This window comes from Galeopterus variegatus, unplaced genomic scaffold (assembly GCF_000696425.1).
Source record: "Galeopterus variegatus unplaced genomic scaffold, G_variegatus-3.0.2 Scaffold16825, whole genome shotgun sequence".
Lineage (NCBI taxonomy): Eukaryota > Metazoa > Chordata > Mammalia > Dermoptera > Cynocephalidae > Galeopterus > Galeopterus variegatus.
In genome coordinates this window covers 1-9,190 of record NW_007742936.1, presented here as the reverse complement: position 1 = coordinate 9,190, position 9,190 = coordinate 1, and the positions used below count along the sequence as shown (strand labels likewise).

Sequence of the window (9,190 nt, the reverse complement as noted above, 5' to 3'; positions counted from 1 at the left end):
AGGAGACCCAGGAGTTAAATCGAATACACTTTAAGGGTTCCAGCATCTTTTGCTCATATGAACTTACAAAATCAGATATCTCTTCCCAGAACTGGTAAATATTTATCTTGTGTGATTCATTTGATTAGCTGATACATTAAAGAATAAATATAAACTCTAACTCATTTTTATTAAATGTGGTGAAGAGGATGGAACAAGAAAAAGGGCACATAACAAGAAAGATAAGATCTCTTTTGCTTTCCGCTTATCACCTGTTGTTGAGGGATTGACATCAGAATAATTGTAAGTGGGCTTTTTTCACCTTGGAAATTCTGGAAAGTGAGGTTGCCAGTAATGTGCAAAGAGAAGGTGACTCACGGATAAAAAGGTAAATTGTACAACCGCTGCAATTGTAATAACTGGTGTGTGCATCCTTGGTGATAATTTAATAAGCTTTTTATTCCTGTTGGAAAAAGTGACATCTCATTTATACAATGGGACAGTTACGTTGTCATCAGCAACAGGAAGGATTGCTCACTGGAGTGAGCTACTATGGCAAGATGCTTTTTATTTTTTTTCCTGTAGTTTCCAATAGCCCCATCTTTTACAGTTTCCACTTTAACCCATTAATTGCTACTACTTCCAGGGGTGTTATTAAAATAGTTAAAAGTTACTGGCTAGCTGCCAAAAAGTAAAATAAAATAAAATAAATAAAATAAAATAAAATAAAATAGTTGATGACTTGTAAGGTAACTGTGCTGTTCACCTTTTGAGGAGGGTCCTAGAGATGCCCTGCTGTGTCAGCAATTATCTCTGGATGCTGGGGGAATACTTGAAGTGGTGGTGTTTGGTAGTTGGGGGCTCAGGAGGAGCAGCTCTTTACCAACTAGAGTACAGAAGTATTTCAGTATTTTCACAATTGGTGTGGAGATACTGTAAGTACTGACTGCATATTTGTCCTAACACTTCCTGTTTCAGAGGATCTTGGTTACTTCTCATGAATTAATTTTAAGCACTATCAGGGTAATTTTAATTGTTTTTCCCAATGATATTGTGAAAATGTTCCTATATCACAAAATGTTTTGAGGATTTGTGTCATTTCTTTGGTGCTTGGAGCTCAGGGAATAGCACTATAAGAATATCTTTATATTCACACTCAGAATAGGAAACATTCATTCATTCATTTATTCATTCATTCAATGAATACTTTTTGGGCACCAACTACAATGCTCTAGAGAAAGGGATGCAGCAGAGAACAAGACAAGTCTCTGACCAGATGGAGTTCATATTCTGGGACAGGAGAGTGATCATAAAGAAATAACAATGTAACGTCAGGGATAAGTACTATGAAGAAAAGTAAAGTAGGGCAAGGGAGTGGGGCTGATGGGCACTGATGGAAGGGAGTAGGGCAGCCTTTTTATATGGCATGCTCAGAGAAGGTCCCACTGATAAGGTGACATCTGAGCTGACATCTGAAGGAAGTGAGCCATTTAGGTGCCGGGGTAAAAGTGTTCTTGTTAGGGACAGCAAGTGCCAAGGCCCTGAGGCTGGAGTGTGCTTGGTGTACTTAAGGAACAATGATTGTGGCTGGAGCAAGGGGAGATGGGAGAGAGTAGAAGGAAATTAGTTCAGAGAAGGTAGAGACAGATAGAGATCAGGTCTAGTAGCCATGGTAAGAATTTCTGGATTATATTCTAAGACAACTGTGAAGTCACTGGAAGTTTTAAGCAGAGGAGTGATATTGTGTGACATTTTAAAAAAGATCACTCTGCTGTGAAGAAAATAGACTGAGGCAGAGACAGGGAGATCCAGCTGGAAGAGGAACAACTTGGACCAGAGTGGTGGCAGTTGAGGTTTTGACAAGAGATCAAATCTTGGGTTTATGTTGAAAGTAGAGCCAACAGGGTTTGCTAATTGTTTGGAAATAAGATTTGAGAGAGAGAGAGAAGAGCCAAGAATGACTCCAGGTATACAGAAGACTAATGAAGTACATCCTGACTCCCCAAGAAGAGCCAGTCTTGCTTCTATAGTTCTATTTATCATGTTGTATTGAAATGGTTTGTTTTTATGTGTCTCCTCACTGTACTCTGAGCTCCTCAAGGGCAAGACCTGGATCTTACTGATGAATGATGGATTTGAAGGAGAAGGTGGGGGTTAGAATACAACATGCACTGCAGGAAAATGGAAGGGGCAGGAAGGTGGTCAGGTGTAGCCTGGAGAGCACATGTTAGGAGTCTGGCAGGCTTTGGACAAGTTACATTAATCTTTTTCAGCTTTAGATTCTGTAAAATGGGGATAATAATAATAATTCCCTCATATTATATTAATAATACCCTCATATGAAAGTTTACCCTTTTTAAAGAGAAATGTGATCTATGCCAAGTCTAGCACAGATCCTGGCACAGATTAGGTACTTATAAATAACTGTTGTTACGACAGTGCTTTCCACTTATGATTCTATCTTTGTTCCTCTCACAAGTTATCTTCTGTGTGGTTTTAGGTATATTTTTAGAATAATTTTATTTTAAAAATTATCATACAGTAAAATTGACTTCTTTGGTAAACAGTTCTATGAATTTGAACATCTGTATAGAGTCATGTAACTACCACCATAATCAGGATAAAAAACTTCCATTACCTCTAGAGATAGTTTTTTATTTTTTTACAGAACAGTTGTATTGAGATAGAATTCACACACTGTAAAATTCACCTATTAAGGTGTACATTTTAGTGATTTTTAGTATATTCACAGTGCTGTGCAACCGTCACTACTAATTTCAGAACATTTCGTCACAAGAAGAAACCCCATACTCTTTAGTAATCACTTCCCATTCCCGCCTGCCCAGCCCCTAGCAGAGCTACTTTCTGTCTCTATAGATATGCCTATTCTGTATGTTTCACATAGATTTATGACTGGCTTCTTTCATTTAGCAGGATGTTTTTAAGACTTATACATGTTGTAGCATGTTTCAGTATTTTATTCCTTTTTATGGCTGAATGATAATTCCTTTACATGGATATACCACATTTTATTTATGCATTCACCAGTTGATGGGCATTTGGGTTGTTTCCATTTTTGGGCTATTATGAATAATGCTGCTATCATATACAAGTTTTTGTGTGGATGAATGTTTTTAATTCTTATGGATATATACATAGGATTGAAATTGTTGGGTCGTGTGTTAACTCTGTTGCACATTTTGAGGAACTGCCAAACTGTTTTTCAAAGTGATTACACTGTTTTACATTCCCACCTGCCATGTATGGGGGTTCCAATTTCTGCACATCCTTGCCAACGCCTGTTGTTATCTGTCTTTTTATTTCTGCCATCCTAGTAAGTATGAAGTGGTATCTCACTGTGGTTTTGATTTGTACTTCCCCGATGACTAATGATGTTGAGCATCTTTTCATGTGCTTATTGGCTATCTTCTTTGGAGAAATGTCTGTTTAAGCCCTTTGTTCTTTTTGTTATTGGGTTATTTGCCTTATTATTATTGAGTTGTGTGAGTTCTTTATAAATTAAAAAAATTTTGTCAAAAGACAAAATTACAAGTTTAGTTTAAATATCTCAATTGGCTTTTATTGCAATTCTAGAATCAGGCAATATTTCATTCTATAAGGTGGATTGAGTGTTCCAGTGAGCTGAGCAGAGGAAGTTGATTTTTAGACAGAAAAGGGCTGAGGAAAGCAGAAACAGAGAACAAAAAGCAGATTGGTTGTTTCAAAGTTGCTTTCTTTGTATAATTAAAGCAGAGAAAACTTCTTCACCATGCCAGCTAAAACTGGCCTGTTCGGGGATTTGGCTCTTATCTCTTTTTCTCCTGACTTCTTGGAAGTTCAGATAAACAATTTAATTTTGGTTTGGTGATGTGGAACTTTAGCATGAGCAACTCTATTTTGGGTTAGGTTTAGTGCAGGAGCTCAGTCCAAACCAGTAGCATCCTATAAATTTTATTTAAAAAGTACCTTATTGGGCTGGCCCGGTGGCACGCTGGAGAGTGCACCGCTTGGGAGTGTGGCGGCGCTCCCGCCGAGGGGTCGGATCCCATGTGGAGACCGGTTCCCGCTCACTGGCTGAGCGTGGTGCGGGCACAACACCGAGGGTTGCGATCCCGTTACCGGTCAGTAAAAAAGACAAAAAGGAAAAAAAAAAAGTACCTTATCAAGTCTATGATTTGCAAATATTTTTTCCCATTCCATGAGTTATTTTTTCACTTTCTTTTCTTTTCTCTTCTTTTTTTGGTGGTTGGTCTTCTCACTTTCTTGATGACATGTGTTGAAGCACAAAAGTTTTAATTTTGATGTAGTCCAATTTCTACTTTTTCTTTTGTTGCTTGTGCATTTCGTGTCAATCTAAGGAATCATTGCCTAATTTGAGTTCCCAAAGACTTACTCCTATGTTTTTTCTCAGAGTTTTATAATTTTAGCTCTTACATCTGGATCTGTGATCCATTTTGAGTTAATATTTGTATATGGTTTGTGGTAGGGATCCAAATTCATTCTTTTATATGTGGATATCCAGTTGTCCTAGAACCATTTGTTGAAAAGGCTGTTCTCTCCCAATTGAATTGTCTTGGCGCTTTTGTAGAAAATCAGTTGACTAAATGTGAAGGTTTATTTCTGAATTCTCAATTCTATTCCATTTACCTATATGTCTGTCCTTATGTCAGTACTGTACTGTTTTCACTACTGCAGCTTTGTAGTAAGTTTTGAAATTAAGAAGTGTGAGTCCTCCGACTTTGTCTTAGTTTTTGAGATTGTTTTGACTATTCTGGGTTCCCTGCATTTGTATATGGATTTTAGGACCAGCTTGTTTATTTCTGCAAAAAAAAAAAAAAAGGCAACTGGGATTTTGATAGAGATTATATTGAATCTGTAGATCAGTTTGGGGAGTATTAGCATTTTAGTAATAGTAAGTCTTCTAATCCATGAACATGGGGTGTCTTTCCATTTATCTCGATCTTTAATTTCTTTCAACAATATTGCAGTTTTTAGTGTATGAAAAGAGTACTTCATTTGTTAAAATTTTTCTTAAGTATTTTATTCTTTTTGATGATACCATAAATTGAATTTATATGAATTTATTCATTTCCAGATGGTTTCTTGCTAATGTATAGGAACAATTGATTTTTGTATATTGATCTTATGTCCTGCTCTACAGAAAGCTTTAACTTCACTGAGGGGCAGAAAAGGCTTTGGAAGTGTTTCCAACAGGGCCATGAAAGGTTTCTATTGTATATGCCATCTGGTTAAATCGATCAGTGATGAAGCTACCATTTATTGAGCAACTACCATGTTATTTACTGTACTCAAAGCTTCCCAACAGTTTCCCATTGTTTGTATGACAAAACCCAGACCAGAATCCTTAGCATGACATCTAAGGCTCTAAAGCCCTGGATGACTGGGACCTTATCTGCTCTACTCCCCTATCCCCTCATCTTCTCCCCCTGGCCCTGTTTCCTCCAGCCACATTGGAAATTTCTACTTCCTCTAAATTACTGTGCTCCTTTCTGCCTTAGAGTCTTCATTTATATTGTCCATCTTGCTTGGCCACTTCCCTTCCTAACAAATATCACTAGAGAAGGTAGTTTTCTTCCTAGTAGCCAAAATTATATTTTTCCAATGTTTATAAATGTTGATCTCTCCCACTAATGATGTCTGCTCAGACCTGTGTCATCAGTACCTGGTACAACACTGGAGCACAGTAAAGGGAGTGGATAAACTGTGAGCCAGGCACGTTACATACATGCTCTCTCTTGTCCTTATAATACACTTTACAAATGAGGAAACTAGAGCTTAACTAGGTAAACTGGCCCAAGGTCACATAGCTAGTAAGTGGCAGAGTCATGATTCTAGTGAGATCTGTTTGATGGTTTTGGAGTTTAAAATAAGCTATCCAAGAGGAAAGTGCTCATCTCTTAATTTGTTTTCCAGTGGAGACTTTTCAGAAACTGCAGAAAGCAAAGGAGATACTGACCAATGAAGAAAGTCGAGCCCGCTATGACCACTGGCGGAGGAGCCAGATATCGATGCCGTTCCAGCAGTGGGAAGCTTTGAGTGATTCGGTGAAAACGGTGTGTTTCTCTCTGGGGATGATGTGAATTTGTGAAGCTCAGGCTGCTCATGGATTGGACTCGTGAGTAGCTTAAAGAGTCAGTAGGCAACAGAGTGGAGAAGACCAAGACGTTGGTGGAGTGTGGGTGTAGCTCAGAGTCCACTAAGTTCTGTGAATGGAGATTCACCAGAATTGAGGCCATGAGTCAGTGCTGGAAGAGTCCATGACTACATTTTCAGTCTCTTGGGTGTTTACTTTAGTATATACACTCCCCATTAACACTTGCTGTTTATGAGTTCTAACAAATGTGCTTCTCAAATTGCTGATATACTGCTGGATTTCAAACCATAGTAAATTGATCTGCTCCATCTTTTTAGTTCATATCAGCTTGTTCTCTTTTCAAGGCTTATAAATTCATAGAAAAACAAGGTCTGATTAGTGAAAGAAAGCTGTAAGTGATTCCTGTTACACATTCTGGTAAAAGATGGTGAAAGAATTGTTGGACTTTTTAAACCATTGTGTTATCTTTCTTCATGTCATCAGAAAAACTACACATCAAAATAACTATATTACAGTTATATCACTGTAATTATATCACTTTAATTACAGTTATATTTTTATTTTGTTTACATTAATCTTTATATATTATAGAGAAAATGTAATTTTAAAGGTTTATACATTCTTAGGCATGATTTATTACTCAGTTTCCTTCCGTTGGACCACTTTTCTATGACATTAGACTTAGAATACAGCTTATAGGTAGGGAAACGTTAGGATCAGTCTATAAAGAGATTCACATCTCTTAAATCACAGCCTTTCAGGGTTACATATAGATTTCCTTCTTCACAGCTTTTGTTTTAAGAAGACTGAGCAAATTGTTTATAAAAGGCCTGTAATACTGAGGGAGGGCCTTTGAAATAATGGGGAGGAGCAATGCACAACTCTCAGACTATACGGTTAAAGCCACTCGGCATAAAGTGGAAACTATTTTCTGCATTTAATTTTGGAACGCAGTGTATGCATATTCATATGGATTTGTTTAAGGTGGGTTAATTACTTATGAATTACTGACTAACCATATGATTATTGTGTATATGCACAAAATAACTAAAGGAAATCTTTTTGAAAAATAGTGACTTAACTTCACCTGTTCAAAAATAAGAGTTTTTTTCTTTTTCACTGTGTACTGTATTTCCAAAATTTCTGGTGACACAGGCTAAATAAACATTGTTTACCGACTCTTCATAACTTTATTTCCAGTCTCCTAAGTATGACACACTGTAACTGCAACTGAATTAGTGACCCTTGCTGTTCTAATGCCTTCTGATTTACAGTTCATTTTTCTGGATGATCCACTCAACTCTGTCACTTAATTTTTAACTGCTAATGTCAAGTTAGCTGTGGATTTTTCAAAAACTTTTTTCCAAATCCCTGCTTTAATTTATATTGCCAACATAGTTCCTTCAAATACTAATTTCCAGTCTCCAAACACATCATTTCTGCTTTGAGTTTAGCTTAGCTATGAACTGTTTGAAGTCTTACAATAATTATATTTTAGATCTTACTGGCTGCATCATTTGTCTTGTCAGCAAAGTTGAGGCAGAATGCTGGGCTAGCGTTTGGTTTCATATTTATGTTAGTGGCACAAAAATGATGAGATGCCTGTCTCTCTGCTTTAAATCAGCGGTGATTTTTTTTCTTGCGCAGACTTCTATGGGCAAAAACTTGTTTCTGACCTCACGTTGTTTCTCCTCCTCAGTGGACTTTGAATCCCCTATTCCAAGATTCACCTGTTCTGTCCCTCATTTGATAGACTTTCTGCAAATTTCCTCTCATTTCTTTTGTTCCAATCTGCACAGTGACTTCTGCATGAGAGAGCTTCACCTCTCTCTGTAACATTTTAATTGTTGCCTTCTCTCTGTGTGTATGTAATTTGTTTATCCTTTCACATTCACTGCTTTAGAGAAATTAATAACAATGATCATACCTAGCATTGCTCATCACCTAATAGATCATTCTCTACCCTTTTGTAGATAAACATCACCATTAGGGTGTTTGGGTTAGTTATGTTACATATGCCATTCTGACAATGAAATGGTTATAACTTCAGGATTTGAATTTCAGGCGACATTTATCTAAAACACAGTTGGATCGCACATTTATAGATTGTTACACGTCATCAAATCCCTTTCCTTCACATCATCGGCCCTTTGTTTCTGCTTTTTATTTAGGTAGTATAATCCCTCATAAAGGATAAACACTGGTTGGGAGCAGTATTGGTTTCCTTACCTACAAGACACCGCAAGTTAGAATGTGCTTTTGCGGCATCGTACACAGGATCACAGCGTGGAAATCTCCTTTGAGAGAATTCCTCAGATGAGCCATAGCCTCAGGGTGACACATTTCTATCATCCATGAATGATGAAACAGTAACTGGTACTTTTTTCCCCACACCAAGTCTCTGTGAGTTCACTAGCTATTTATTTTTCCTTTCCTATTTAGAAGTTCCTCCTGATAGTTTAATTTGTAAAAATATTTTAAGAATTTGCCCAGGCCAATGAATATGTTGGAAATTTAAATTTAGACATGTGGTGTTGGTTTATAAAAAGGGATATGAGGTGAAGGCTTCAGTAACCATGGCCTTTGGGATCCTGGGATAACTTGAAAACAGATACCTTTCAAAGAAAGGGAAATTCATCCTTGTCATGCTAAGTGGTTTTACCCATAGGGATCCGGGGTATAGATGACTCTCCTCGAGCTCCAAAATATATGGCAGAATTACTTGAGGACAGCTGTGGGGAAATGGTTGCAGCAAAGCCACTGTCAAAATAAAGCACTGAGAAAAATTCTCATAAACTATTAAACTTGTCCCATGCCTCATCAGTGCTATAAATGTTATTATATAGAGTTAATAGAAACATATTTTTGGTGAATTGGTTGTTTGACAAATTGACTGCTTCTGGAAGGGCTTGTTGGGGCTGCCAGTCACTCCCACGTGGACCTATTTGTTTATGGACTGTTTCTGGGTTCCCAGCTGGTGGAAGTGTCCTTGGGGTGAGTCCAGCTGCCCACAGATTACTAGGGAAGCTTCATATTATGCCCACATGGCCACAGTTTCCCCAGCCAGATGGTAAACAGTGTGTAATTCAGCACCTT

The 9,190-nt window shown here is 37.5% G+C and overlaps 1 protein-coding gene across 1 annotated transcript in view; it reads left to right on the top strand.

The window, feature by feature from the left end:
- Positions 1 to 6,053, top strand: part of LOC103582575 (dnaJ homolog subfamily C member 12) — a gene marked incomplete at both ends in the record, with an annotated part of 13,482 nt that extends 7,429 nt beyond the window's left edge. The window contains one exon of the mRNA XM_008564128.1: positions 5,914 to 6,053. Coding sequence (XP_008562350.1) covers positions 5,914 to 6,053 — 140 coding nt within the window. The remainder of the gene's footprint in view (positions 1 to 5,913) is intronic.
- Positions 6,054 to 9,190: the final 3,137 nt, after the last annotated feature.